At 41.0% G+C, this 18,083-nt stretch overlaps 1 protein-coding gene across 1 annotated transcript; it reads left to right on the top strand.

Annotated features, from left to right (window-relative positions):
• The first annotated feature begins 3,514 nt into the window (after positions 1 to 3,514).
• Positions 3,515 to 16,502, top strand: LOC124255667 (putative ankyrin repeat protein RF_0381). Its single transcript, XM_046689563.1, has 5 exons — positions 3,515 to 3,750; positions 3,909 to 4,014; positions 4,907 to 4,969; positions 5,290 to 5,521; positions 15,196 to 16,502. Exons 1-5 carry the CDS (start codon positions 3,515 to 3,517, stop codon positions 16,500 to 16,502), a joined length of 1,944 nt encoding a protein of 647 aa, XP_046545519.1.
• Positions 16,503 to 18,083: the final 1,581 nt, after the last annotated feature.

Below are 18,083 nucleotides of genomic sequence, written 5' to 3'. Positions count from 1 at the left end.
GGCTTAGAGGCTTATTTGTGGGAAATAAGCCTCCCAGCCCCCCCTTAGAAACGGCGTGTCTATCGATAGACATCCTTTAATGTATGGCCGTCGTTGCTAAGCCAAACAAAGATGGGGTCCGAGTTTAGCAACCCCGTCTAGGCCTGATGTCAGAGTATTTCCCTGGCTGTGGTCTGTGACGCGGGTATTGAATAGAAACAAGGCACACAGCTGTATTAGGGTTGGTGGCTGGTTGTAGCGAAAAGGATGTTTGAAACTAGACGCTGAAAACATTTTTAGAAGCCACAATCAATTATTTTAAAATCAGGTTACATAAGCTTGGAAAGCGTATGAGTTATGTATAGCGATGTTAAAATCTACAGAAAACAGTTTGCTTAATATGCATTGATGTAAACAGTAGCTGTTGCCTAGGTGCTCTTGCCTTACTGCCTACAGTCGGGTTTACCTAATGTGGGTTTCTTGAAAAGGAGTAGTACGATGAGGGTTTAATATTTTTTACTAGGTTATGTTTACATCAACAAATCAGTTTGAGGTGAATCTTTGATGAGATCTAAGGAAGGTTTGGAAGGCTTGAATGATTTGTTGTTGACCCTGTTCTATAAGCTTTTTTATCTCGTCTTCGCCGATGTCAGCGTTTTTTCAAATCGCTTCTTTCATGCGGTGGTATTTCGGAATTTCCGACATCACCAAACGAAACTCTACCTCGGAGAATTTGCTATCAGTGATTGCAGTGGAAATGTGATCGTTGATCATGTTTAACTTGGCTTCGGCCAGAACCCTGATCTCAACATGCTTCAGCGATTTCCATTGCAGACGACGTGAAATGAAATTAAGGGCTACTCCTGCCAGCCCCAATTCCCCGGCAGTTATTTCTTACCCGAGGACGATTGATGCTGCCACGATGGTGGATAATAAGCCAACGCCTGCTATGCCTAATCCCATGCTAACTGCCATAAGAGATGTGTCCACGTTATCGAGCGTTTCAGCCACGTCGTCCATGGCCGGATACAATCCCATTTCGAGTATATTATAAGTTAGGAAATAAGCTTCAGTTGATCCGCCGTCAATATTTGATGAATGTACTTTAAGATGATGACGTACATGTGGTCGGATGCAAAAGCCTGGTAGAGTAAAATTTCATCTGCAATAAAAACCTCGACTCCCTCAAGGCTTGTCGTGGAAGCTGTTGTATATACGACATTGTTGATTTTTATTGCGATCGTGCCAGCCTATGTTTAACCGAGACAGAAGACCCACCCATTGTCAAGAGTCATTTCCAAGAACGACGTCGATAATAAGGGTAGAACCTGGTATCACACTGATCCATCAGTCTGGGACTTTACTATATCATTGTAAATGGAGCCATTTCGATGCGTCTTCCGAGTGAGGGACTAGCATATAACCCGTTTGATCTGGTAATGGTGATGCGTACATTCACTTTTTATGAAACGGAATAAAACTTCCCAGTAGAATCCCATTATTTTTGAGTTCAAGGTTATGACCATCCTGATCCATGACGAGATAGGGTAGGTCAGGACGATATTGATGATCCAGTTCAATTCGACGATGATTTCTCGTCGTTGGTATACGTTGTTTTGTAATTGCAATACGTACAATGCATTTTCTGTACCTGGTTCATCGAATCCTCGCGTGTCCCCCGAGGTCAGAGATCGCTGCAGTAGGGCATTTTCTAATTTGCATGGCCGTTCCGGAACCCGAAGCTTGAGGCATCTTTGTTTGATGTACAGCGTGGCGCCGAGATAGCCGATATGCATAAAACTGATATTTTGAGTTCCGTTATGTTTCCGCGCGTTAACTTTCTGTACTGTAAGATCAAAAACGATTCCGGTGATGGTGTCTCGCGGTTGTACGTAGTTCGACGAAAACCCGAGTGTTCTCGCCAAGGGCCTACCGAATCGGATGGGTTTTTCCCCATTCGTGAACGTCAGCCTACCATTCGACTCGTTGAGTTTGAGGCTGGCTCCCGTGGGTTTGAATATTTCGTCGTAGGCATGCACACACTGTAATAACCGTGGACAACTCATGGCGATTGCCATCGATGAATAGCTTGTATTTACCGAGTGCCATAAAGTGATACCAGGACACGTTGGAATACGCTCAGTCGAAAATCGACTACGTGTTCGGCGTGGGACTGTACATGGCTCCGAGAGAGATACGACTGAGGATCTACAGAGTGGTGGGCTACAACAACGAAATCGTCTTCACGACCGCCGATCAGAAACGCCGATCAGAGTCACGTCGCACCACCCACCAGCACTGGTGAAATGGAGATAGTGACGTCACCGCCATCGCTGGAGCCCAGCGGTCAATCCCCACCACACCCATCCGTACGTGTCATGGTTGAAAATCAACAACACCAGGCCGTCCCGCCGACAATGTTAGCCCACAGGTTTGACCGAACCATGTGACCGTTTTTGACAACAAGCCGAGCAACCAAGACGCGATGCTGCCCAAGATGCCTGGCAGGGCTTCGGCCAGTCTCGCAAAGCCTTGGCTGAGCGATTTCAAATGTTTTTTGATCCAGTCTCTGACATTGCCACCTATTTTGGGTAGTGGTGCTGGGCTTGGTGGTGTGCTTCCGTCGCCACCTGTCAGTGCTAGGACCAGGGTTGAGATGATGAAACTCAAAGCCATTAGAACGCTGGCGATGGTAACCCCTCATTCTCTGAATAACGTTTTAAGCCGTTCGGCTTACGTGGTGTCCTCCATGAGGACTCGGTCGATGGTATCGCGAATGTTACTGATCTGGGTTTGAAAGGCTTCTCGGTTGTATGACGAGGCTTCTGTTGGCTGATATCGGCGATCATATCATCCGATTGTTCGCGTTTGGTTGTCTTCGTAAGCGATACGATCGTTGAGTTCTTTCACTTTAGCCATGTCCAAAAATGATCAACGAATGGTTCACAAGGCCTTGTCTAGCCCCCGCAGTTCCCGAAAGGGAAATTCGAACGGTACGTGGCCAATATTGTTTCGATGTCATTCAAGGCTTCTTGCGCATGTTGCGGTAAGTCTTGTAAATCGTTTTGTTAATCGCATTCGCCATGGCATTCAGCTCGGTCCGCACCATGTGTAAAGCCTGGGTGGTCTTCGAGGGAAGTTGATTTGGTCGTCCACCGCCGTACCCTCGGATGTTTAATCGGTCTCGGACAGAGGGGGCACTGTGACGACCGGCCAGCGTGGACAAGGTGAGATGTTTTCTCGTGTGTTTGTTCATGAGATCGAACTCCGGATCCTCTTTCAGCCGTAGTATCCCTCGATCATATATTTCGAACTTCGAATAATCACAAGAAAGAGGGGTGAGATTTTCCTCTCGCCTTATGGTGTCGTAATAATCGTCCACGGCCGTTTTTAACATGGTATCGCCTATGCTTTAACTCAGGAATGAGGTGTCTGCATATTCATCATCATCGAGCAAAGGGGTTCTATCGTCCGCCAAATCACCTTCAGCCATGGTTCTATTAAAGATATAAAAAACATACTTGCAGTATAAATGATGTCGTTGGCCTACGCACGAAAACTCGATCCTTTCCGAAAATTGAGAAAACCCCTGGCGATGGCTCGCTTGTCCTTCCAGATCAGTTTGGAATCCGATGATAATAAGCGAGAAGTCGTGGGGAACCTGGGTCGCACCATTGTGAAGAAAACAACCTTCAAAATCAGCGAAAATGCAATTTTGAGCTTCAGCTACACGGACCTCTGGAGAACCTTGAGCAAACGGGAAAACATGAAGTACCAAGGGATTTGTCCGGCCGCGTATCCAAACTCGCCGCAATGGCGAAAAAAACACATGGCCATCGCTGAGGCGTTCGGGAACCGATTTTGCATCCCGTTTGACTTAGAGTTGCTGGAGTGTCACATGCCTTTTACCAAGCCGCGTTGGGCGACAGGCTGGAGTACGAACTGGCGTTTAACGATTATAGCAACATGATCATGATGGAGAGCGGCGAGGAGGGTCGCTACACCATCGACAACATTTCGCTGGAGTTTGACAAGGTGACGAATCCTGAATTGGCATGTTAGCCATCCTGTACGATCTCGTGCTGTGTCACCGGAATATCGTCGCGATCAAGAGCGACCCTCTGTGGATCATCAACGTGAACGTACCTGCGTGATTGATGAAGGGCATTTTGATCCTGCCGAATTTACGCCGTTTCGAAGGGTCAACGAAAAGTATTGGAACCCTGAGATCACAAAAGTCGAGATGACCGTCGAGAGCGTGGAAGGGTACTATCGGATGTGTTTGATCGTATCGTATTGATACGCGTCAATAAAATGTACACGGAGACAGCATGGCTTATGAACGACTCGGAGGTGTATAAAATTGACCCGGAGGTGTATAAAATTGACCCGGGAGTACATTTACAGGACTGGTTGCGAGCCTTTCATGAGAAGGGCGAGGGAGAATCAACGCTGTTTATCCTAGACAATTGCAGCGTGAATAAAGAGATCACCAAAAAGAGAGACATGTTATCGTATTTAGCGTTTTCGGGACGTCACATGAAACAAAGCGTTTGGGTCCTAGCGAAAAAAATCAACTCGGTCCTCAAAGACCTGAGGGAACTGACGCGATGGGTCGCCCCGTTTCACTTCGTTCGAGGAATGTTTGAGGGAAAACCTTGTTAGCAGAAACAAAACATACTAAACTCTTTCTGAAAACAGACGAACCCGTGGATTATGCGGCGTGATAGCTTAGCAAAATCAAGCTACCTGCTAAGCAAAATCAAGCAACCTCCTTCACAAAAATTAAATGTATACCTCCTATAGATTAAAAACCATGACGATGTTTGAAATTCTCGTGTTGCTTTACCTGACATTCATCTCATTCTGTTTGGGTGATGTCGGATTTTATTATATTAGATTTAAAAACAGAATGATGTATTACAAGATTGAGTTGGACGACATGCTCATACAAATGATATCTGAGGAGGAGAAGGAGAGTGAAAATGAGGTGAGGTGAGGTGAAATTGGGTTTAACGTCGTGCTTGAAAATATTTCACTCATATGACGACGTGCATGCGTGTGTATGTGTATCTGCGGCTGTTTGTACTAGCCCAGACTTAGCTGGTTTTATAGTGGTACCCGACTGAGATACCATGCCACAGTGAAGCATGAATACCCCACTCAGACACATTATACTAACTCAGAGCCGACCAGTCCTAGTTGTACCCATTAATGCCGAGCGCCAGGCAGGGACCAACAAGTACCATATTTTAACGTCTTGATCGCATTGGCCAAACTAGATATATAAGTAAGTTTGACTTATTGAAGGACTTCTGGCATAGTCCACTCGCATACCATGCAAAGAAGATGTCGGCATTCGCTACACCAGATCGACTGTATCAATACAAAGTGATGCCGTTTGGTCTGAAGAACGCACCAGTGACGTTCCCGAGACTCGTCAACAATGTCACTTCTGGTCTTGATAGTGTCAAAGCTTACATGGATGATGTCATCAATGGGTGGGAAGACCATCTGAAGGGAACACGTGCTTTCTTCAAAAGTCTGTCTGAAGCAAAATTTACTGTAAATCATGCAAAGTGTGAATTTGGGAAGGCACAAGTTGAACTATTAGGGCATGTTGCAGGGCATGGCCAAGTACAGCCAGTTCATGCCAAGGTTGAAGCTACAGTACCTCAGTCTAAGAGAGAGCTCATGAGATTATTGGGTATGGCAGGCTATTATAGAAGGTTTTGTCAAAATTTCACAGATGTTGTATCACCACTTACCAACCGTTTGGGAAAAAGGTAAAATTCCTGTGGGATAGCACTTGACAGACTGCATTTGAAAAGGTCAAAGCCATACTCATGAATTCTCCGGTATTGCAGGCGCCAAATTTTGAGAAAGCATTTAAGTTACAAATTGATGCAAGTGATGTAGGTGCAGGTGCTGTCCTGATTCAAGGATGATTCAGGAATTGGTCACCCAGTTTGTTTGTTTTCCAAGAAGTTTGATAAGCATAAAAAAATTATACTACCAACGAGAAAGAGCTATAGGGTCTTTTGCTAGCTTTGCAGCTTTTTGAAGTGTACCTAAGTATCACTTATTTTCCAATTGAAGTGTTTACTGATCACAATCCCTTGACTTTACGGGGAGAGTGTTATGAGAGTTTGATTTTTTAAAATTTGTAATATCATTGATTAAGAGATAGTATTGGGTCACAATGTTGAAAGTTTTGAGTGTGGGTTTTGGCTCACATCTCGCATCATATATGATCTATTGCAGTAGTATTTGTAGCGGTACGCCTTTTGAGACAGTGCTTCAGAGTTGCCTCCCTTTGCTGGTTGTTTATCGTGTTGACTTTGTCATGTCGTCGAGTTTTCTACAGATTTCCATAAAGCTCTGAGAGAATAATGATACATCCTAACTTTGGTAGAATGTTCTGGAACTGAGTAAGAGCTATATAAAGGCTGGTTGTTGGTGTTGTACGACACAGAATCACTTTGGACTTTCTTACATGACTGGAGTTATACACATCACTGGGATAATTGTGACAGAAGCTTTGTTATCGACGAGTATCCCTTTTCCCTCGTTATCATAGCTGCATTCAGTCCCTGCTTATTCTTAGTGGTTAACCTTTGATGCAGTGTGACAGACATATTTCACAATGTCTTCACCCGCAGGCCACATGTACTTACCTGCTGAATCGGAATCGAGATCTACCTCGGAAATGTAAGGAACTGTAGAGGAATACATAGATTTCAGTCAACTTTCTGAATATTCAATCACTGTAGGGCGATTTGACAGATATTATAACAGAAAACATAGCTTCAAAGGATGGCAATGAGACATTTATAACAGAAACTGATCTTAGGTTATTTGATTTACGTCTGTTTATAACTAATATAAAGAGTAACACCATTACTTACATTGTTACTTAAAACACAGAACATTTGTTAAAACACAGAACTTTTCATTCCTGCTGTAATTGTGATTTGACTACTCACTGCTCATGCGCAGATAAATTACCGTCGTTGATAATAACCTCCATTAACTGGACAATGCCAAAAATGTGTGTTACGTTAATAATGAAAAAGACCAGTTATTCATTCAGCCAGTAGACAACTACGTTCATGTGTGATATTCTAACTGAACCTATAATGTTTTACATGCAGACTTTATGTAAACTTGCATAGAATACAATTTGATTGATGTATTTACTGACTGGAGAATTCTGTACGAGATATACAGACAGGCAAACTGTAATGCAACTGAGTTAAGCAATATAGCAAAATGCTTGGCTCGCATCTGGGAAGACTGGTCATTTTGCTCTGTTGCAAAACTCAGTTGCATTACAGTTTCCCTATTAAATGAAAAACAAAACTATTGTTAAATCGATATTCTAAAATTGTATCTATCTTCATTGGAATAACTGTATGCTGATTATTATTTGTTAAACTATAAAATGTATATGTTACGTGAGTTCTGCTTCTATTTCTGATCATCTTTCTTCTTATTGTAATGATAACCAGTCGAACATTGTATTTGCAAATCAGAATGTTAATTCCTTAGTTTTAATTGATATTCCCAACACATACAATCATTTAATTGCAATCTCTTTAATAGTCAATGTATTCATGTTAAACGCAAATGTAAAAGCTGTGTTTCATGAAATTGAAATAAAATAAAAACTAAAGAAAAAATTCAATGTACATGTCATCTTAAAAGCTTGATAAGCAATGAACACAAGTACACAATGTAATGAACGCGTTTATTGCTTGGGTTGTGTTTTAGTGCAAGATGTTTTTGCATTGACCTTGTACAGCTTCCGCAGTAGATTGACATATGCGATTGAAAATTAGCATGGGTCTTCAAATTTGTAACTGTGTTAAATTATGAGATTAAGTATATCCTGACCTTGGCGTGTCAGCTTCATAAGGGATGAAGCCCAGGAGTAGCGCAAGTCCCACTCCTCCGCCACTTCAGTAGAATTCACCAGCAGAGTCTAACACTTATAAATCTCAAAACCATAAGCAGACTACTATCAATTTCAGACATGATACCACAGAGTCGGCATTCGGTTCTCTTGCCAAACACTCAACTTAGCATGCGTGTCGTCCATATTGCTCTAGGTTAGAGTTACCTGCCCTTGTCATTACTGAGTTCTCTCCCTTTCCGGGTACTCGATTCCTTGAAATGTGACTCGATTCCAGCTGTACCCGACCCGGATTCGAGTACCCGAGTATCCGTCCCAGCCCTATACGACGGTATAGTTCATATCATCGTTTCTCCCGTCCAGGTCATAAAGCTACTGGAGGGTCTTCAATTATTGTGAAGCAGGGTATAATCCATAGTCCTGTTTCACTTAATACCCCTCTGCAAGCAATTACAGTCGGGCTTCCTTTTAGTTTTGTTTTTACTTTATGTTCTATTTATATTCCACCCTCTTTATGTCTTCAGCAATCAGATCTTCAAGAGTTGTATGATCAACTCCCCTAAACCCTGTATTATTGCGACCGCCTCCGTGGTGTAGTGGTTAGAGCGTCCGCCCGGAGAGCGAAAGGTCGCGGGTTCGATCCCCGGCCGCGTCATACCAAAAGACGTTAAAATATGGTACTTGTTGGTCCCTGCCTGGCGTTCGGCATTAATGGGTACAACAAGGACTGGTCGGCTCGGAGTCAGTATAATGTGTCAGAGTGGGGTATTCATGCTTCTCTGCGGCATGGTATCTCAGTGGGCTATCACTATAAACCAGCTTCAGTCTGGGCTAGTACAAGCAGCCGCACATACACATACACACGCATGCACGTCGTCATATGAGCGAAATATTCTCAAGCACGACGTTAAACCCAATTTCACCTCACCTTAACTGTATTATTGCAGGTGACTTAAACGGCCACAGCCCACTTTGGGGTGGTACAGTTGTAAATACTAATGGAAAAATACTTGAAGATTTCATCCCCAATAATGATTTATGTATATTCGACGATAATTCCCATATTTATCTGCATCCTGGAACTGTAAGTTATTCTTCAATAGATCTTTGCTCTACAGACTCAAACCTATTTAATGAATTAATATGGTCGCGTCACGATGACCTTTGTGGCAGCGACCATTTTCCTACTGTTTTATCAACTGTACATCCAAGTGACACTCCACCATCATCAAGGTGGAACTTGAAAACTAGAAAATCATCCCTTCTGAATTCTATAAAACAGCGGAGGATATACCAATACCCTATATTTTACTACTCTCCAATAGTATATTGAACCCTGGTGTGTACTGTGATGCATGGACGTCAGTTATCTTAGCGCATGGCCTAAGTGTTTTAGCCAATCAGATGGCTAGTTTTCGCCAACACCCACTCCCGTGATGTTTGATATTGCAAACCATGTGATTGGTATTGGGTGAAAACTGGACATCTACATTGGCCGAATCATTCTGACGTAGTTTGTTTACACCGAGGAGTTACCACGTGTTTTTCACGTGTTTACGGAAAGCACAAGCCATGCTACAAATTAACACGTTTTATTTCAGAACTTTTACAGTGACAGCTTTATTTTCCTCGATATTTTTTCAATAACAACGACATTTACAGAGCTAGGAACTTTAGGTTTCATACAGGTTAACAAAATCATGAGGGCTAGAGGCGTCACTATACTGCACTACACGTTTCGTCTCAGCTTTTCGGTGATTCAGACCCCTGAACAGTTTCACTTACATGTTCCTGGTACACCAATGGTTTCTGTCGCCTAGAATCCACTGTAACACTGAACTGTTCCACGTGACATTCCTTGTGCTCACTGTATCCCCTAACAGCAAAACACTTTTCCACAATAGAAAAACACACCGTGACTTAACCCGTTGCATTTTTCAGTTTTTCACACAAGAATCCCACAGCTTATTTTCAGCCTCCTCAGTGATAGGATCAGTTCGTTTTCCTACACCAAATGCCTTTCCATATAGTTCGCGGGTCCAAAGTTTGTCTCAATGATTGAAACGAATGGTCGTCTTCCAATGGCAAGTTCAGGACACGCCCACATTCTTCACGTAGATAGCGCTGAATACCCATCACAAAGTGGTACAATGTTTGAGGCGAGTAATCACTCACATCCTCGGGACGAACTTCTATAACAAAACGTGTCAGCCTGTAGGAAATTTTCCTTTCCTCAGTTTTCCCCAAAGCAGGTGGAACAGCATAATAACCCTCGAAAAAGGTTTTGATTCCGGGAGTTTGCCCGCTTGCGAAAGGTGTTTGTTGCAAATTCGTTGTTGGCGCGCGTTTTTTTAGGTATCCAATCTTTTACGCGTTCTGTCAATTCGTCCTTCGAAATTGCTGGACCACAACCCTCACTATTATATTGGTCATAGAGTAGAAGTAGATCTTCGCTCTTTAACACCAAAGATTGAGTAGGGGTATGCAACATATCTGCGATCAAGATCATAGGTGATCATTTGGCTCAGATCGACTTCAGCGGCTTCCATTTCAGCTGCGAAGCGTCACCACGTCATCACGCTAGTAAAGCTCCAATTTGAATTAAATTTGCATCACAGTTTGATGTTAGGATTTCATGATGGGCAAGCGCTAAATTAGATGGTTCACAGGTTCTCGACACCAAATCGATTGGTGTCATAAACCCGTTAGCCATCCATTGCATAATACCATCCAAAAGAAAGGAAGCATTAGCAACCCTTATAACCTTCCGGGGCATATCGTTGCTTAACATCAGTAGTAAACTCTGTGTTTATGTTATGAATGGACGACAAATATAACTATTGCAGATTTTGACCAAGGAGGATTTCGCAAAGATCATTCATTTATTGCTGATAACACTGATTGACAGTATTTTTATCCTCCAGGCAGTTGTGACTAAATATGTTTCTCGAAAGAAGGGGAACTATATTGTGCCTTTATAGACTTTAGAAGGTCGTTCGACATGGTGAATAGAATAAGCTGTTTTCGAGGTCATAACAAATATGTATTTAAAAGTGTTAAATCTACAGTTACTTTTAATTATGGTACACAATTAAAAACACATTTTACAATTCCGGTGGTGTCAGACAAGGATGTACATTAATCCAAGTGTTGTTTTCGCTGTTCGTAAATGAACCTGTGTGTGATTTGCAAAGCCCATTTAATGGTGATGGTATTTTTATATCCAATGAAATGTTGGAGCGTATTGCTTTGCTGTTTGCTCATGATTTGATACTTACTGCAGATAGTGTAGTAAAAGTGTAAAGACGATTGGATGCTCTATATAATTATTCTTATAGATGGGGTATTGATATCAAGTTAGCTAAAAGTAAAATAATTGTCTTTAAAATGGGTGGGCCTCTGTCAAAATATGAACAAGTCTTCTTTATTGGGAATCCAATGGAAACAGTTAACGCATATAAATAACTGGATTTATTGATAACGCCTAAATTGATATAGACTAGAGTCTGTAAATCACTAGCGGAGGAAGCAAGTAAAGCATTTATGGCATATAAAATCAGACGATTTGATTTTTCATTAAAAGATGCTATATTTTTATTTGATAAAACGACTACTCCATTTCTAACATAAGGGGCTGCAATTTGGGGTTGGGAGGAAAGGAGTAATATTGAAACTATCCATAGGAAGTTTTGTCGTTCTCCACATTAGTTATTAATCGTCGAATGCTGTATCATACGGGGAGTGTGGAAGCTATCCATTTTGTTTCTTATCATATTACATGTATTAAGTATTGGCTACGATTTTTAACAATGCAACGCCAAAATATGCTTTCCATTTTATAATATGCTGTTGTTGTTTTTTTAAGAGAAAGAGGCCAAGCTGGGCCAATCATGTAAAATATTTTTGTTATGGCTACGTTTTTTTTTTATAAGCCAACAGGTTGGGGATTGAGGTCTTATTGTTTACGTTTTTAGTCAACGTTTTACAGGATGAGTTTATGTTTATCCCAATCGGCATTATTCTCTTCAGAGTGATTCACTCACATTTTATAATTCTGATAAGTTTTTGCTCAACTGTGAAAACTATTTGGTTACCCTGTTGTTTTGGAATTACTGGGAACACTATGGTCGGTTTTGCTTCGAAGGTAGCACTCAGTGTAACACCGCTTATAATCCCATACTCTGATTACAAAGCTGTCATTAAACCTATATCCGCGATCTAATGCAAAAGAAGTGGGACACCCAAGTAGGTATCAATACGTTACATGAAACTTTACCAGCCATCGGTTACACTTACTTGGGTTGTAAGTCCAGATTTGAAGAGGTCATTATGCGACGATGTTTCATTGGCCGCTGTAGATATACCCACGAATATTAGTAAAATCTTCCATTTTCATCCTTGTGGTGAAAGAATCACAGTCAAGCATGTCCCTCTTGACTAATTGATTTTTCTATCAGAAGGGATAATATTTCAAAGTTTTATCTACACGGTATCTTTTAATCATGTTGGTCCTCATTTAATCCTTAGATTATTAAACGAAACTGAAATGATAAGTAGGCTAACACAATGTGTAGGCAGTTGATGTTTAATATTTGTGGAGTTTCAGATGCATCTTAGATGGTCAGTGGCTGCATACTCGAAGGGGGGTTAAAATATTGTAAAATTGTTGTACTCCTGAGCGGGTACGTGTCCCCCAAAAGGTCAATTTCGACCTACAAAATTTTAATAGTTGTTGTTTTAAATAATGGCTAAAATCTCACTACACTCACCAGCGGCTAAAGGGATGATGTAAATCTTGCTTTGGTCCGTGCAGGTAACAAAAGCACTAAGTCCCCATGGTCCTGACCTTCAGTTGTTGGTGATCTATAGCCTTTTTAAATATTGTAATGGTAATATACTTTAAGTAACATGTTAGTTTTAAATCTCTAACTGTGATATTCTAGTTCTTTTACTGTGTTTCGCTGACAGATTTTAAGATATAACATTATAATTGATTGGAGTATGATCTTTTTTATATATAAATACAGATTTTAACTTTCTAGTTCACTCCAACCCATTTAGCATTTGAAACTGTCCGTAAAGAGCGCTCCAATGGACAGAACTCTATGAGGTTCGCTTCAAATAATGTTCGGCCTCTAGAGTGAGTGAATGAGGATTGCGCCGATTTTAGCAAAATTTCACCAGAAATGGACTTCACATATTGTACGCATGAGGGAAATCGAACCTGGGTCTTCGGCATGACGAACGAACACTTTAACCACTAGGCTACCCCACCTCGCCTCGGCCTCTTGAGGACGCGAGAGTGGATTTAATGCAAGGTTGCATTAATTCATTCTAACTTTTTGATTTAATATTGTAATCTAAATACGGTATTGTTTTTGGAATCAAGTTTATGGTAGCTGATAGTTAGTATTATTGAGAGAAAAGCATTATTTATGTTTAGAGAATCTTGGCGTGGTATAGTATCTTGAATAAGTTGAATATGAGGTATGAAATACAATTTATTCTTAAAGGTTATTCCTAAAATGGTGTCTCGTTGGAGTTTATAAATAAGTCTGCGTTGTTGAGTATTTTGTGTTTATTTACAAATATGAAAACAACATGTTTTGGCTTTGAAAAACGTAAATCCATTTTCCAGTGAACACTTGTGTAATTTTTTCAGGCAAGTCATGTCTCTCAATAGTATTCATCTTTTTGTCACGACAGTCGAAATTTGATAGATTTTTTTTCCATTTATTCTGAAGGTTTGCAACAGTAAACTGTCCAAAATAATCCTTATGGTATGTGCACACGAGGAAATGTCATTAAGTAGGTTTCTCGCTACTAACCCTTGGCATATACGAAATAATAATACACCTGTCACGATATTTGACATGTATATATACTGATGTAAACAGGAAACACACTTCTATAACTAGTGCAAAGATACCCAAACTAGGTAAACATGGAAATATACCCAAATGATTGCAAACACATGGACATGATTTAGCATTTCCAGAAATACCAATGCTATTCCAAGTGTCGATAAGTATATTTTTGTTCGTACCGTTAAAATTATAATCACCATACATTTACATCATTAATTAATTTGAACAGCACTGATTACCTATCACCTAAAGGTTTCAGCGTAGGATTTGTGGATAAGGCGCTATAGAAATACTCATTCATTTATTATTTATTTATATTAAAGTTGAGAGGAGAGCACTCAAGGTAGCTGAATTTGATATTATGGTTCATCCCAAGATAATGTTACTGAAGAAAAAGGTGAGGTTTGAGACAAAATCATCACCACTGTATGTCACTGGATCCGGTCTGCTAGTTGTGTATCTCGCATACACCTTTAAGCATGACAATTACAGTGTGTACGCTCAAGACCTATCGCCTTGTAACAGTTTGTTTTGTATTCGGAGTGCTAATATGCCAACTGCACCTGGTAGAGTCTATAACCTTTACCAATACTGGCTTCAAGTTTTGTCTAATCAAGTGCATACAGTATGGTTGTCCTGGTATCAAATACAACGTTGAGAACCAAACTTGTCAACACTTGGACCTGGAAATGATGATGGGGGAGATCGGACAACTTTTTGGAACTATGGATCTTCCAGATGTACGATTATGCCTACAATCATCTCCTTTATATACGTTGTTAATGCACAATCTTTTTTTATTGTAACCCTTGAAGAAGATCTTAATCAAAATTCATTTTCAGCAACCCATTCTTGCTAACGGGATCAATGCTCAGTGTGTTTGGTCCAGACTCGATGATTTACAGACCTCTATATTTGCAATTAGCAGGGTTATTCTTGCTCTTTTTATCAAATGAATGCTGAGTCAGTGCAAAGAGTAAATATATATTATAGATTAAAGCATTTTACACAATGCAAGGTGGGAGATTGTACAAAGATAACAATATAATTGCGAGGCCAATTAGACTGGATTAACGTACAAAGATAACAATGTATTATAATGACAAAGCCAAGAGTTAGGGTGGCGTGTGTTGATGTACAAAGATAACAACATAGCAGGAGGCCACTTAGCAGGGTTAAGCCCAATTCATGCAAAAGGATGACAATGAAACTTACATAGAACACAGTCAATGAACTCATAAATGCTTTCTGTCTCCAGGTCGGTACTGGCGACTGTGGTTTCAAAACGTGCCAAGGGATGAGATGCCCGAAGACTTGTGCTAGACAAATTTCCTGTGCCAAAGGTACTTACAACATTTATTGTTATACAAATGATGAGCAACATGGGGAAATTGAGCTCCAAACGTGTGACCATTTTTGTATACCTTCTTTCAGGTGGACGAGATCAGGCTCAAACTCAGAACACTGGTAGCTCTACTCTCATTGATGCCTGCAGAAATGGAGATCTGCCTCAAGTGAAACACATTCTGTCACAAGGTACTGCAAACATCAATACAAGGGAGTATGACAGGACACCAGCAATGATAGCGGTAAACGAGGGGCACAGAGAAATACTTGAATTACTTGTGAAGAAAGGTTCTGATCTGTCTCAGTTAGATGATGATCAAAACAATATCTTACATCTTGCCTCTAAGGAAGGACACTTAGAGATAGTGAAGTACATCCATTCACTGAACATCATTGACATTGAAAGTAGAGGCGTTCATGGGAAGACACCAATCATGCTGGCTGCATTGTTCGGACAGACGGGGGTGTTTGTTTTCCTTGTAGAAATGGGAGCTCATCTCTCATTGTTGGATGATAGCGCTGAGAATATTCTTCATCTGTCCTGCCGAGGTGGAGATGAAAAGATCGTTAAATATATAATCAAACTCAATGTGGTGGACATAAACAGTAAACAGCTTGGAGGCAAGACAGCAGTGTCACTGGCAGCCGCATCTGGGAATAGGGCTGCATTTGATAATCTTGTGGAAATGAGAGCTGATCTGTTGGCAGTAGATGTATTGGGGAACAGCGTCCTTCATTTGGCCTGTCAAGGAGGAAATATGGACATAGTCAAGTATGCCGTCAAACAAAACATAGTGGACATTAACAGTAGAAGGGCTGACGGGAGAACACCAGCATCGATTGCAGCTGTTTCCGGCCATTCAGCATTATTTCAGTATCTCGTGAAAGTTGGAGCGGATATGTCGGTAGTAGATGTCTATGGTGACAACATCCTTCATTCGTCCAGTGCAGGAGGAAATATGGACATAGTGAAGTATGTATGCAAACAAAACATAGTTGACATAAACACTAAAGCCGCTTTCGGGGAAACCCCAGCATCCATAGCAGCTACTTACGGCCACCTAGCAGTACTTGAGTATCTTGTGAAAAGTGGAGCTAATCTGTCGGCAGTAAATGAAGATGGTGACAACATCCTTCATTTGGCCTGTCAAGGAGGAGATCTGGACACAGTAAAGTATGTTCTTAACCTAAATGTAGTTGACATAAATAGTAAGGGGATTGACGGGTATACCCCACTTATGCTTGCAAGAGAACTGGAGGATAGAGATGTGTTTGATTTACTGATAGAGAGCGGAGCTGATGTCCCAGTTGAGAATTATGATCGTGATAACGTGTTTCGCATGGATATGATCACATTCTGTAAGATGTGCTGTCACACAGCATGGCAGTTCTAACAATAACAAAACATTTAATGAGTAAAAGCATCTTTGACAGCATGACTTTGCAACTATGATGTTTTTCATTATAATTATTACTGCCTCAAGTGTCCAAGAGTAGTTATGTATTGGTCACGCTTGCACTTTTTTGAATGGGCATCTCCATGTTAACATTTTCGATAAAAAGAGGTCCCCCAATTAGCACGCTCTGCCGCGGCGCGCATCCACCGCCCACCAATTAAACACATCGCCGCGTAGGGCAAACACCAACCCCAGGAAGCTACCGAAAAAAGTACAGACGACCGTCCACAGATTAAACACATCGCCGCGTAGGTTAACACATGTCCCGAGAAAAGTACACAAACAGTCGGCATTGACTCGTAGCTAAAATTATTTTAATGAGACCGCGGTTAATTAATTAGATATACACGCGGTCTTATAGTATGAACAGAACAACCACACTGTAGAGCTTGAAACGAAAATAAAATGTTCATGATATCGGCAGTTAATTAGTTATAGGCGCAGAGTCTCATAGTATGTACATAACAACCTAACTTTAGAACTTCAAATGGCACCGCCGATGGACGATACAATAGCCCTGACAAAGTCGAGACATATGAGTTTGAACATCTCGTGAAGGAGCGTTGCGCGAGCGCGCCAACGCCAATCGAGAGTGCTTACGCTTAAGTTTAAAATGTCCTACCTGTGTGACGCGTATTCTGGTCTGCTTCCAGTGGAGGCAAACGGTGAAGATTATCAAGGACTATTTCCTTGTGTGTATTGCAAGACCAAATTGAGATACACATACCATCGTTTTTTAATGCATAGCAACAAGTGTGTTGTGAAGAAAAAGGTGTCTTCTAAGATTCACTCCTGCACGTGTCAGAGAGTGCACTACACTGACTAACCATGAAATTTTGGTGTAGGTACTGAGACTAGACAGATGTCATTCCACTAGCGCCATCGGTCACTGTACATATCAACCAAAGCTCCAAATATTCTCGAGTGAATACATATACACAACTATTCAACAACCCAACGAAAGGTACTGTTAGGAAGTGCATTTATATATATATATTTTTTTTTTCACGCATTTCGTTCATCTTAAAGTTAGCGGACGTATGGTTTGTGTCCGCATCGATACATCACTCCAAAACGACCATGACATCAAAGCGAGGTCTTCATCAGTGGGACTCTGAAAGGAAAAAAAAAGAATCATGATCAAAGGTCTGTTCATGCATAGGTTCATACAAAACCATCGTCTGAAGCAATGTCCTATAGACACGCATCTTAAGCAGATCGCAGAAAACCTATCCCTACAACGATAACTAGGGCATGGGGATTGAGAAGGAAGATTAATATCAGGAAAAGATGAGGTAAGACATTTTTATCAGTACGCAATGTGAGAAGATTCCTTTGTCATATTAATATCATTAGTCTGTGTAGAGGAAGAAATGTTTGATGCATGGAAAGGTGATATATTAAATATTCGAATAATTGCGTGGTTTGATAAACACTTCATGAAAATGTTTTTCCGTAATATTATTAACATCAACATCTGTAGTAGAAGAGTTAATTCATGTGTGTGTGTGTATGTGT

This window comes from Haliotis rubra, unplaced genomic scaffold (genome assembly GCF_003918875.1).
Source record: "Haliotis rubra isolate DU_JTF1 unplaced genomic scaffold, ASM391887v1 Scf605, whole genome shotgun sequence".
Taxonomy (NCBI): domain Eukaryota; kingdom Metazoa; phylum Mollusca; class Gastropoda; order Lepetellida; family Haliotidae; genus Haliotis; species Haliotis rubra.
The sequence above is the reverse complement of the archived record's forward strand: the minus strand, read 5'-3'. Positions and strand labels throughout refer to the sequence as shown.

Bases quoted from the DNA above. Each gene is read 5' to 3' on its own strand.
- LOC124255667 (XM_046689563.1), top strand. From the start codon at position 3,515: ATGTCGTTGGCCTACGCACGAAAACTCGATCCTTTCCGAAAATTGAGA. The intron at 3,751-3,908 runs GTACCAAGGGAT...GTTGGGCGACAG, and splicing joins AGCAAACGGGAAAACATGAA to GCTGGAGTACGAACTGGCGT. The intron at 4,015-4,906 runs GTGACGAATCCT...ATGTATTACAAG, and splicing joins TTTCGCTGGAGTTTGACAAG to ATTGAGTTGGACGACATGCT.